The sequence below is a fragment of the Meriones unguiculatus genome, chromosome 17 (assembly GCF_030254825.1).
Source record: "Meriones unguiculatus strain TT.TT164.6M chromosome 17, Bangor_MerUng_6.1, whole genome shotgun sequence".
NCBI lineage: Eukaryota > Metazoa > Chordata > Mammalia > Rodentia > Muridae > Meriones > Meriones unguiculatus.
The window spans coordinates 22,258,273-22,272,013 of NC_083364.1; the positions used below are offsets into that span (position 1 = coordinate 22,258,273).

Below are 13,741 nucleotides of genomic sequence, written 5' to 3' on the forward strand. Positions count from 1 at the left end.
CAGGAGACAGAGCAAGCAAATCTCCTAGTCAGTGCTGTTGAGTGAGTTGTGAGGCATTGCAGTTGAGCTGAGTTCGCAGCAGTTCAGTTTGTGGAATTCAGAGGCAATTTTTACCAGAAGAGTTTTATGGAGGGAGGGTGAATAAGAGAATAAGGAGATACAGGTGAAGACAAAATGAGCCAGAGAATGAGGAGCCACCCAGAAGATTAAAACAGATTGCTAGAGTTAGTCTGAGGCCTAGCAGAGCAATTCAGTAAGAAACTGAGAGAAGCCAGACTGACTCAGTCATCTTGGAGAGGAGTTTAAGCCAGAACAGCTGGCCAGAACCAGCCAGCCAGAGCTCAGAAAGAACAAGAATGGGTAAGCTTATTCAGCAGTGAGTCTCAGAGGCTGAAAACATTCTGGGCCTAGATTAGACTGTATGGAGGCTAGAAACTTCCAGGACTAGGCCTACGTTACTTTTACAGTGGGTGGTAGGGATTAAAGATAGCTCTGTAGTTAAGGGCACTTGCTGCTCTTACAGAGGACCCATGTTCACTTTCCAGCACCCACACTGTCAGTATATAGGCAGCCTGCTTCTGGGTTGCCTAGCAATCTATGATGTCATCATGTGTCATCCACCAGGTGTGTGGCAGGCAGAGTTCAGCTGCGCATGCACAAGCTATGAAAGGACCAACCTGCCACTGTCTCTCTCTCACCTTCTGTTCTTACTATCACCTCTTGCTCTCTCTGCCTCGCTTTCTTTCCTGGGGACTCCACTATGTCTCTCTCTCTCTCCACCTCCATCCAATAAATCTCTTTCATATTACCTGGTGTGTACGTGGCATCATTTTAAAATAAATACTAACACACATGGTGGTTCACAAGCATAAGTTCCTCCAATTCCAGGGATCTGATGCTGTCTTTTGACCTCCATAAGCACCAGAAGTGCCAAGTGGCATATATACATAGGCAAACACTCACATACATAAAATAATTACTTTTAAAAAGAGAAAATGCACATAATGTATCACAGAGACAAAAAAGTCCTGGGGCTGAAGAGATGGCTCAGAGGTTAAGACTCTGTAGTGTTCTTCCAGAAGACCAGAGTTCAATTCCCAGCACCTACAGCTCCCGCTCCAGATCTGACACCCTCTTCTGGCCTCAAGGCACCTGCATGCACAACCTCCTGAGACTCAACTTTAAAATAAGTCTTAAAAGGAAAAAAAAAAAAAAAAAAACAAACCCTTAACGTTTAAAGCTAGTTCAAAAACTTGGAAATCTACTTGTTCATGGTGTGTATAAATGAAAATGCCTTTCTGTTCTTAAGAAGAAGAGTCTATACCACAGAGAACCATGAACATCAGCTACCGTTGAGGAAAATCTGATTCATTTTTCTCTGCTTGGGATACAGTCCAGGACTGTGCATGCCAGGCAAGTGCTGTACCTCTATTCCCAGCTAAATCCCATTTCTAACCTTCCTGTGTCAGCCAAAAGACATGAGGCTTTTCCTCTAGCGACAAGCCACATCCTTCAAAGTGGAAGTCGGCAGAGACTTTAAGACAGGCAAGACCAGCACCCCACACACCTGAAAGGTGCCTTCCAGCTGCAGCGCCAACGTTTCACTACAACCCAGACAGAAAGGTCTCTCTCTCCTTCCCACACAGGCCTGGTTCTCATCTGACTTCCTCAGGGTCTTTAGAATAGCAGCATTCCTTGTCACTGTTCACCTTCCAATGACAGCAGCCAATTCACTGCCTCAGTAGCCACATGGTTTCACCTTTGAAGGCGAAAATGGTGACATACCAACTGTTAGGCCACCAAAGCAAACACCTGGGCCCTAGACCTCACAGATAGCTGAAGCATATCTACCAAATCAGACAACTTCTTCCTTTTATTAGCAAATGTGCAATTAACAAACATTAGCGGGTTCCCTGACTTTAGATTCATTCACTCATGTGTGTTTATGATTACATGAGTGTAGGTGCATATCTGTGCACACACAGAGATCAGAAAGAGAGATCAGAGCTGCAGTTATAGGTGTGTTTGTAAAATACTCAGCTCACTGCATGGATGCTGGGATCGAAACTTCAGCAAACACTCCCAACCACTGAGGTGGCTCTCCAGCTCCTGGTACATACAGGAGTAGGTATTTTGAAGTTGAAAAGAGCAGAGACTTGCACATTTTCTCTTCACAGTTCTCTCAGCTGCTCAACTGAACTGTCCGCCTCCTGCCCTCAGAAATGCCATCAACTGAAATCAAAGAGGACTAGTCTAAAGAACAGCCTGTCTGCTGTCCTTCAAACTCTGAGCTGGTTCAAATGACATAAGCTTGCGGTATTTTCAACCGTTGATTTAACTTCAAAAGAACCAAGATAATGGGATGGTGGTGCATGCCTTTAAAAGTCCCAACACTCGAAGGCAGGCAGGCAGACCTCTGTGAGTTCATGGTCTGCAGAGTGAATTCCTGGACAACCAAAGCCGTATTGTAAGACCCAGCCTCCAAGAAAAACAAACAGAAAAGATCCAAGCGCTGGAGAGACCTTTCGCTCCCTGACCTGGGCTCTAGCACATCTCAGCTGCCAGCAAGCAATCCCACAACACTATGGCAACATGGTTTGTAGTACTGGGGCAGAGAATCCTATCTTTAGAGATCAGCACTCACAGCTAAAATCACATGGCATCCTGAGTGTAAGTTAAAATAGCCCAAAAGGGAATAGAAAGTGCACGTGAAAGCACACTGGCCATATGTTGTCACCTCTCAAAGGAATCGGGGAGTGGGGGAGTGGGGGGAGGGTTTCCTATTATGTCTACTTCCAGAAATGCTCAAAAGTCCAAGGAAGAACTCTTCCCCAAAAGAGCATTAAAGCATGTTTTCCTTAAGCAGGTGGGAGGGTTATGCATGGTCTATGCCCCTTGGGAATGGAAGCTATGGGCACACAGGGACCAGCCAGAACCAATCCAGGCAGAGAAAACAGCCTCAGGCAGAAAGAAAAAACTACAACTCAGAAATGAACTCAGAAAAGCATGTGTGTATGCACCTACCAACATAATAGACATTCAGTCACATTACAAGCATACAGGTCTAGGGGAAATGTTTTCCTATGTCAACAACGGCTACAACTGGGCAGAGAGATTACAGAAACACCTTCCTGTTTTCAATCCCTTATAATGTTATCTGGTAGGGAATGAAATGCTACACCCAAAATTCTGGGTACACTGACCAAAATAGGAGAGAGAGCCACTGCTCTGGGGCCCAGGGCTCAACATCTGTATCACAACCCTTCTCTGGGAAAAACCAGCAGAGGAGGTCTAGATGAGGCCCTGAGGTACTGTACGGAGTAGTAGCCGAGAGTGATTAAACCTTGGCTCCTAGTTCCTTCCCTCTGTCCTCTAGATTAGGTATTTGTTTTGCTTACCAAACAGAACCACCTTAAGTAATCCGTAACTCTCTTTTGTCATAATAATCTTTTTGTTTTTAAAAAATTAAAAACAATATCTTACTGTATTTGTGTATATGTGCGTGGAAGGATGAGGAGAGACAAGAGAAATGTGGGAAGTGTGGAGGTAGAGGGTAGCTTTGCAGATTTGGTTCTTCCTTTCTCCCGTACGGGAGTTCCAGGGATCAACTCAGGTCAGTGACTGAAGCATTCACCAAGCTTTTAAAAGCAGACAGGGTCCAGCTGCACAGCAGGCCCACCCTATGCCCTTTCAGAAGACTGCTTCTCTAGGCATACTCTCTGCACCACTGTTTTTGGGACACTTCTCCTCGGAAGCACTGGTACTGGCACCCACAACCCAAATCATCTCTCAGCATCAGTACCGCCTAAGGTTTCCTCTGCAAGTTCATGTATGCAACCCCACTCACACATGCACATGTATACACACACTCACCAAATCCCACTCCTCCTTTCTTCATAAGCTTTCTCATAAACCATCCTTCTACTGCCATTGTCACTGTACCTGAGAGGGTCTCAAATTGGAATGTGCATTCAAATTTAAAAAGGTTCCTTGCTATAAAGATAGAAGATTTGAAAACACCAGGTACAAGTATCAAGCAAGTAAAATTCTCTGACACTACTGTGTGGATGCAAACTGGTACCGCTTAAGAAAACTGCTCAGGACAATGTGCTAAAAGGTCACATCCCAACACAACCCTGACTCCATTGTGACTAAATCCACTTTGGATTAGGCTCCCAGTACTGACATTGCAAATCACAACCACAGTTTCTCCAGTTCTGGGGAACCTGGTACCCTCTTCAGGTACATACATGTACATAAAACACTTATATACATAACATAAAAATTAAAATAAAGCTGAGTGGTGGTGGCACACACCTTTGATCCCAGCACTAGAGAGTCAGTGGCAGAAAATCCTCTGAGTTTAAGGCCAGCCAGCCTGGTCAACAGAGTGACTTTCAGGGCTACACATAGAAATCCTGTCTTGAAAAAAATATATATAAGAGTAGGATAGAAGCCCAGCATGGTTGTATGTAGATACCTATAATCCCAGCACCCAGTACACTGAAGCTCAAGAGCAGTCTGGGCTACACAGCAAGACTCTGTCTCAAAAAAGGAAAAAAAAAAAAAAGATTCAGGGATGCAAGCTTTGTTGGCAACATGCTCGCCCAGCACACTGAAGACCCTGGTTTCTATTCCCAGCATGCATTCCTACACTAAGGAGGAGGCAGGAATTTCAGAAGTCCTTGGTCATCCTGCTAAGGTGGATGTTTTGAAAATATATACATATTAAATAAACACTTTTTTTAAAGAATAGAGATATATTCATTATGGGAGGTATCCTCAAATTTTTAAATTTATTTTATTTTATGTTCATTGGTGTTTTATGTGCATGTATGTCTGTGTTAGGGTGTTGGATCCGCTGGAACTGGAGTTACAGAAAGTTGTGAGATGCATGTGGGTGCTGGGAATTGAACCCAGGTCCTTCGGAAGAGCAGCCATGCTCTTAACCACTGAGCCATCTCTCCAGCCCAAAAGCAAAATAATTTAAAGGGGGGAGGAGGAGAAACCAATTGATAATTAAACAAGCCTCTCAATCGGAAGCAGTAATTTCAATCCCTTTGGCTATCTAGAATTAGGTATATATTTGCTTCTCTATAGAACACCTAATAAAAGGGTTTATACTCTTTTTTTTATACCAGGCCAGGTGTGGTGCATGCCTTTAATCCTTGCACTCAGGAGGCGGAGTCAAGCAGGTCTCTGGATCTCTGCAAATTCAAGTACAGCCTGGTTTACAAAGAGTCCCAGGACAGTCAGGGCTACACAGAGAAATTCTATCTTGGGGGAAAAAAGTTTCACCCTAGAAACTGGAGCTGGCTCACGGGTTAGGCGAGCACACTGCTCTTATACAGAATCTAAATTGATCCCAAGCAACTATATTAGGCAGCCCAGAAACATCTGTAACCCCAGCTCCAGGGGATTCTGGCTCCCAAAGACACCTGGACTCAAGCACGCTCCTACACAGACACGCACACATAATTAAAAATAAAAATAAATCATAAACATTTAAAAGCTCTGTTCCATGATGTAGTATTGAGCATTGTCATTTCTCCAGGGTATGAACAGTCTTAGATTATGTCTTCAGAAGAAATGAATAAGGAAACAACTAAAGATTACTAGAACAGAATATTGCCAGAGGGTCTTCTAGAAAAATTGTCTTCATTTATATGGCCCAAGCTGATTTAGTTGGTTGGCGAGCATCTTCATGTATTATTTCTGTCTTTATCCACACTGGTGCTCAAAAAACCTGTGTCAGACAGAATCAAGAATCCTGTGCATTCTCACACTCATAGCCAGGTGGGAATGAATGCTAATTCCCAAAGCATTCATGCAGAGGCAGAGGCAGGGGCAAGGGCAGGTGGATCTCTGTGCGTCTGAAAGCAGCCTAGTCTACAAAGTGAGCTCTAGGACAGGTAGAGCTACACAGAAAAACCCTGTCAGAGAGAGAGAGAGAGAAAGAGAGAGAAAGAAAGTGAAAGAAACAAAGAAAGAAAAACAAACAAAGAAACAAAAGAGAATAAACATTAAAAATGTCAGCTCTGGGCTGTAAAGAGGTTAAGAGCACTGGCTGTTCTTCCAAAGGTCCTGAGTTCAATTCCTAGCAACCAGATGGTGGCTTATGACCATCTACAGTGAGATCTGGTTCCCTTTTCTGGTCTGCAGGCATAATACTGTCTAAACAACAATAAACAAATCTAAAAAAAAAAAGTCAGCTCTGCCCTGCATGGTGAGTGCTTTTAGTTCCAGCACTCAGGAGGCAAAGGTAGGCTGATCTCTGTAAGTTCAAGGCCAAGTATACAGAGCAAATCCAGGATAGCCTTGGCTACACAGAGAAGCCCTTTCTCAAAAAACAAACAAACAAAAAACCAAGAATGTCAGCTCTCCTTCCTTTTCTGAGCGGCTGCCAAGATGGCTGAAGCAGACCAGAAGAAGCTGTGGACCTTTCACAAGCTCACCTACCTCGGCATGGACCTGGACCAACAGCTGGACATGTCCTATGATGCAGCTGCTGGAGTTGTACAGCACCTGCCAGAGGCGGTGCCTTAACTGTGCCCTATGGCAGAAGAAGCACTCACGACTCAAGACCTACCTGAGGGACATAACCATGCTGCCGAAGATGGTGGGCAGCATGGCGGGAGTTTGTACAACAGCAGGACTTTCAGCTGGAGATGACCTGTGCGAGTTCTCAGCCACCGACAAGGCCGTGAAGCACTGACAGCCTGGTACGGGTGTCCCCACTCCTCCGTCTTCATTCCTCTCAAGTAGCCATGGCTAATAAAGAATATCAGCTTGCTGGGCGCAGTGGTGCACGCCTGTAATCCCAGCACTCAGGGAGGCAGAGGCAGGAGGGTTTGTGAGTTTGGGGCCAGTCTGGTCTACAAAGGGAGTACAGCCAAGGCTACACAGAGAAACCCTGTCTCAAAAAGAGAGAAAGAAAGATAGATATATCAGCTCTACTAGGTGAATCACTTGCAAAGAGTTCATAGTAGGGCTCAGCCTATGACAAGAGGCCAAAGACCATCAAGAAAGTAAGGGTGTGACTGTAATCCCAATACTTTTAAGGCAGAGAAGGGAGGATGTGAAATTCAAGGCCAGCCTGGGCTGCATGAGACTCTCAACCTGCCTCGCAATCCCTGGGGGGGGAATGAATATTAGGGGTCCACTCTCCAGTCTTTAAGGGCCTATGGAGTTTCTAAGAGTATAAACTGGACAGCAAACTCTTCTCTAAAAGCTCCCACTGCACTTGGCTGGAATTAATTTTGAGCTTCCCCTTACCCAGTTCCATGAAATGGACACAACATGACTCTCCCAAATACTAAAAGGTAATTTGCCTCTAATATAGTGTGGCCTAGCAAGCACCCGCTTGTAGTTTGAAGAGTAACTAAGTACACACAGCAGTGGCCTCCTCTCTAGGCTTGCTTCTTCATCTCACAATTAGAGAAAGTGCTTCCAGCTCTGAGCATACTGGCTGGTCCACGCCTACAACCTTAGCATCAAGACCAGCTCAAATCACCCAGTCTACCCAGTAATATCTTGTCTCAAGACAAAAAGAAAAAAAGGAAAGAAAAAGAGGTGCATGAACACATGAAGACATTTGTCAACTCAACACAGCTGCTGTGGGGCATGCACTTGGGAGATAAGACAGGAGGATCATAAGTTCATGGCCAGCCTTTACTAAACAATGAAAGGCTAGCCTGGGCTACATGAGATCCTTGTCTTTTTTGAGACAGGGTGTCTTCGAGCTCAATGTGTAGACCAGGTTGACCTCAAACGCACAGAGATCATCTTGCCTCTGCACCCTTAGTGCTGAGATTTAAGACATGTGCCACCATGAACAGTGGGGGGGGAGGGGGGAGGGGGAGAGGCAGAGAGGGAGAGAACACTAACATCTGTCTAACTGCCCTGGTCACATAACATGGTCTTCTTGGCCCTCTGACAGTTTCCCAGGACAGTAGTACAGGACTACCTTTTTCCTCAGCTGCAGCCACTCCTTCCTGCATCTACTTAAAAATGTGCTACACTAAAGAGTACCAGTGATAAAAAGCCTCTAGAGTAAGATGACATGCCTAGAATTCCTCAGCAAGGGAAAATTTCCCTTGACATAAAGCTAATTATCATTTTGCATATATTTTTTTCTATCAGGTTTTATGTTCTCAATAACAAAGTTCAATTTATTAAAGTTCTCGCCTAGAGGAAAGAAAAAGAATAGCATAGCAGGAAAATTAACAGGGAACAGGCTAGGGAGATGGTTCAGTTGGTAAAGGGCTTGCTGCAGAGCATAAGGACCTTATGTACAAAGCTGTATGCACATTCGTGTAATTCTAGACCTGGGGAGGTGGGAACGGGGGTCTCCTGGGGCTTGCTGCCAACCTGTCTAGCTCAATCAGTGCACTCTAGATTCAGTGAAAGATCTTGGCTCAAAACTATGGTAGAGGGGCTAGAGAGATGGCTCAGAGGTTAAGAACACTGTCTGTTCTTCCAAAGGTCCTGAGTTCAATTCCCAGCAACCACATAGTGGCTCATAACCATCTATAATGAGATCTGTTGCCCTCTTCTGGCATGCAGGCAGAATACTGTATACATAATAAAAAAATAAATAAATTTTTAAAAAATATGGTAGAGAGAAACTGAGAAGAATATCACAAACACACAGAAGAACTGAGAAGTGACTGATAATGCCCTTGCATTCGCTCACTGCTTATGTATTTGCTGTGAACCTACTTGATGTTAGACTTAAACAAGTCAGGACAGATGTATACTTGTTTTTCAAGGGCCTGAAGACCAAGGACACAAAAACATTAATCCAAAAATCCCTCAAGGAAAGTCCAACTCTCATAAAACCCTGCTCAGGAGGATCTAAGAATGGTTTCTCCTGTGGTTCTGCAGGAAGTATGGGCTCTTCATTAAAAGTCAATATGAATCAATCAATCTTTTCCTGCCTACTTTCCTCCTCTGGGTTTCTTTAAATGTCACTGCATGCACTACCTGGGCTTTGGGATTACACCTTCACCAACCCCAGCCACTGGAAGTCCCCAGACCCTACAAAGCTTTCACAGAAGTCTCTCCACTGTTCCTCCAGCATCCTTAGGAGACTAACCTACACTAGTATCATTTCACAGAAGAGGGGCCTGATTAGAAAGGTCAAGCAGTGACCAAGGTCACAAAACCAAGAAGGGGAAGATTCTAGAGTTACACAACATATAACATAATGGTCAGTGTAATAAGGGAGGTTGGGCGGGGTCCACAGGAAAACACTTCCTCCTGTTCTCTTCATGCTGCAGAGTTCCCTGAGTAACTACAAAGGGTTGAATTAAAACACATCAGAGGGTGACACACTTTAGGTGAGGAGACGGGGAAGGATCCTAAGTATTTGATACTAAAGCAGACACCCAAGGAAAGAAGAGCTGCTCATGACAGCAGTGGAGAGAATCTTTAGTCACAATCTTCTGAATATCCTAAATACTTAGTTGTTTAAAAAAAGAGACAGGGGCTAAAGGTGTAGATCAGTAGCAGAGTATATGCTGGGCACATGCAAGACCCTGGCCTCAATTTCCAGCAACTGAAAACAAAGAAATAAAGGAAGACCTTACAGTGGGCCTGATGAAGGCACTGGGCTCCACACTGCTCTCTTTGTGCAGCCTAGGAAAGGCCAGGAAAGGTAGACACATTGGAAGGCTAACAAGGCTAGAGTCCAGTTAGAATTGTCATACATGCTTTTTCCTTGGAGGGAGATGTTTCCTCTCCACTGAAACTTTTCAGAAACTTCCCAGTGTTTTGGTATGCTCCCCACCCTCCAACAACTCATGAGAACTATATAAATGATCTTCTATTCAACTACTTACTCCCTCAGCCCTAGGCTTTCATTATTCCTCATCTATTATAAATCACTACAGTTTGAACTGCTTCCCCAAATGGCCAAATTTAAGTAACACCATTAACACTGAAGGAAGCCAGAATTAAAGATGTGTTGATTAATCCAGTATAAATCTTCCTAAACTCTATGAACACAGGCAATCAAGTCACCAGCAAAGTAAACCCTAGAGAGAAAACAAGCAAACCTAAGAAGGGAAAATAAGCTTGCTTCGTTTTTTGTCACAGCAACACAGGTGAGGGTAATCTGGGAAGAGGGGAACCTCAACTGAGAAAATGCCCTCATCAGATTGGCCTGCAGGTCTGTGAGAAATTTTGTTGATTAGTGATTGACATGGGAGGGCCCAGCCCACTGTGGGCAGTGCCACCACTGGGTAGGTGGTCCTGGGTTGTGGAGAAAAGCAAATCTGAGCAAGCCATGGAGAACAAGCCAGTAAGCCCCACTTCTCCACAGTCTCTGTTTCAGTTTCTGCCTCCAGGTTCCTGCCCAAAATAAATATATGTCATGTTTTGTTTTGAGACAGGGTCTCTCTACATAGTGCTGGACGTCCAGGAACTCTCTCTGTACACCAGGCTAGCCTCAAACTCACAGAGATCTGCCTGTCTCCTCCTCCCAAGTGCTGGGATGAAAGCCATGCACCACCACAGCTGTCTAAGTTTTATTTACTTTTTACCTGTACAAAGGTTTTGCCTGCATGTATTTATATGCACCAGTTCATGCCTGCTGTCCACTGAAGTCAGAAGAGGGTTTTAGATCTCTTGGAACTGGAGTTATGGATGGCTCTGAGCCACCTTGCAGATGCCTGGAATTGAACCCTGGGGCCTTTGCAAGAGCAACAAGTTGTCTTAACCACAGACTGAGTCATCTCTCCAGCCCTCCTGCCTTGTTGAGCCTTTGCCTTGGCTTTCCTTGATGGTGGGGATAACATGAAATAAACCCTTTCCTCCCAAGTTGCTTTGGTCATGATGTTTTTCACAGCAACAGAAAGCAAACTAAGACCGCTTTTGCACTTAGAAAGTAATCTTTGAAAGTGCTCACCCAAATGTAGTAGACAAATGTCGACTCCTCCATCCACAGGGGGTTATCTACACAGGCCCCAGGCCCTGAAACCCGTGACTATCCTTCATAGATGTGATTAAGGATACAGACAATAAGATTATGTTGCATTATTCCAAACTGATCTGTGAAATGCAGAAAATGTTCTCTAGCTGGGTTTGTAGAACTAGAAGAACCAGACAATGTCAGAACAAGCAACAGTGAAAACACAAGGTACAATCTCCACAAAAACTGGCCCCTGACAAATGGCCAGGAAAGAGGATACCTCAGTCTTACAAGTGTAAGGAGTAGAATCTGGCCAGCAACTTGAATGGGACTGAAAGTTGATTCTGCCCCCTAAAATATATATTGCCAACATACTGATTTCAGCCTTGACACTAACACTCACCAAATCTTACCTGAGCCTCTGACGTAAATGATCAAATATAAATGTGTTGTTTTAAGACGCTAAATGCATGATAATTTGTTACTAGAGCAAAATGAAATAATACACAAGTAGCAATATATTACAGAGGTAGAAGGCCCCTCAGTTCCCATAAGGAAGCTGCATTATGATGCATCCAGTACACTTCAATTTCCTCCTCCCTCTCCCCAAACCTCAGACACTCCCGCAGCTCTACTCCTACTGTCTGTGATAACAACTTGCTCTTCCAGATCATTTGGGCTTTCCCAAAGAATCCTTGCCCTGGGGCTCAGATCATTCCACAAGCCTTCACCTAGAGATAAGGTAAGTACTTCAATGCAGCATTTATGGGCTGGAGACTTAGCGGTCATGAGCACTCACCGGCTACTCTCTTTTGCATGAGACCCAGGTTTGATTCCCAGCCCCCACAAAGCAGCTCATAACCCGCTGTAACTCCAGTCCCAGAGGACTTCTGACCTCAGACGGCACCGGACACACACTTCTTATATACAGGCAAGCAAAACAGACACATAAAATAAATCTAAAAGAATTTAAAAGCAAAACACTTGTTTGCTGAACTGTCTGCAAAACTGTCCAAGGGTTATTCTGTGGTGGCAGCAAACCACTGCCCAGTGCCCACTCCTTCCGCTGCTCACGCTTTAGCCCGGTTTCCTTCCATGCTGCCTCACCCCACCCCCTCCGCCCCCTCCGTCCAGTCAGTCACCAGTGTGTTCACACATTCCCTTTTCTCTGGAATCTGTCTTCCTCTTTCAATTTCCATCACCTAATGTGGGTCTACATCATCTCTGCCAACTAAGTTTCCTACAGCCAGTTCACGTGATCTACAGTGGGAATATAAGAGTGAGAGACAAGACATCCCACCAACCCCTCCAAAGTAAAAAAAAAAAAAAAAAAAACTCCCCAAATTGCCTACTTGGCCTCTCTTTGGTCCTTAATTCATCCCCAGGGACCCAGGGACTTTCCAACACTAAAGCTGCACCACACCAAGGCAGACACTTTTAATGCGTATGTACAAGTTGTTTGCCCCAAACCCCATCACTAAGCATGCCAACACCTGCTCACACTCATGATGGATCCTTTGCTCCCAAGACCCAGAACTCTCCACCTACAAGTCCTTCGTGATGCTTTCCCAATCATCTGCTGGGGATGGTGGCCTGTCATCCTCCTACTTTTCTTTCTGGAGCTCAATCTGTCACCTACAAGGCTGCTCCAGTCCTACTCAACTGACACTTTAGCACCCACAACAACTGTGCTATCTGTTCCTTTATCGACAGCACCAACCCTCAGGGAAAAGGCTGTGTCACAAGCAATTGTCTAAACACTTCAGGAAGCTCAGTAAAATGCCTAAGTGAAACGAGCACTCGGCAGCGCTCCGTGGGCAGAGGGGATCCCAGCCTTTCACTCCCTAAGTCTCCACAGCTACTTCCTGCCACCCTTCGGTCAAGCTGACACACCTTGTGGAAAAGACGGGAGCATTCTTTGTCCCCACTGCCTACAACCCAAACACATACTTGGTCTCCTCCGACTCATTGACGAGATTTTTGTTTTGTTTATTTTTTTGTAAAAGAAGGCACGCGCGGCACCCCGGGTAAATCTCTGACTTTCTCTTTCTGTATTCGGTGCAAATCGAGGCAGAGGAAAATCTGCACTCAAGCACACAAATGACTAGGCGGCTCAGGACGTTGACTCACCAGCCAGGGCTGCCGGGTTTGCTGGTCCGACCCCAGAAACACTAGCCAGCAGTCCCTGTCTCCCAGGAAAGGCCAGGGAGACCACAGACGGCGGGCTCGCCCTGTCCGGCTCCCAGCGGACTCCGCAGTCCCGGACAGCGTCTACAGTGGACCTAGCCCGGCCTGGCCCTCCCCGCGGGGAAGTCCGACCACCCGGTCCTCGACCCTGGCCACACTCACATTTGGCTGACCAGCTTCTGCCGAAAGGCGGCGCTACGCCAGTCGGTCTCCTGCCCCGAAACATCCATGCCCGTAGTCCGCGTCCCTACCGGCCGCCGCCGCCGCCGCCGCCGCCGCCTCTATCTCAGCCCCAGGCCCGAACGCGGAAGCCGAACGCTCCCGCTACAGGGCCACGCCGGAAGTAAAGGGAGAATTGTGGGAAATCGAGTCTCTCGTGTGTGTACGCATGCGCGCGCACTCTCTCTCTCTCTCTCTCTCTCTCTCTCTCTCTTCTCACACACTCTCTCTCTCTCTCTCTCTCTCACTTCTCACACACTCTCTCTCTCTCTCTCTCACACACACACTCATAGAGAATATGAAATACACTTATTTTGTTGTCAGTGTTGAGGTTTGCTGTTGGAATAATTGCCAACGAATAACACTTTTTTGGGTAAATAATGTTATAATATTTGGGTTTTAATTTCTAATTTAACATGTACG

General features: G+C 45.5%; 1 protein-coding gene and 1 pseudogene across 8 annotated transcripts in view; one reads left to right on the forward strand and one right to left on the reverse strand.

Annotated features, from left to right (window-relative positions):
- The window catches only part of Med15 (mediator complex subunit 15), a 58,925-nt gene extending 45,491 nt beyond the window's left edge, over positions 1-13,434 (reverse strand). For 7 of the 8 annotated variants that reach the window (XR_002477011.2, XM_060370003.1, XM_060370002.1 and 4 more), the window contains exon 1: positions 13,262-13,434. Coding sequence is in view for 6 of the 8 variants with exons in the window: in XM_060370003.1 (XP_060225986.1) it covers positions 13,262-13,329 (68 nt within the window). In the remaining 2 variants the exon portion in view is untranslated. The remainder of the gene's footprint in view (positions 1-13,261) is intronic. The other variant, XM_021653321.2, reaches the window with a different exon arrangement.
- Positions 6,409-6,765, forward strand: LOC110558435 (small ribosomal subunit protein uS19-like; annotated as a pseudogene).
- Positions 13,435-13,741: the final 307 nt, after the last annotated feature.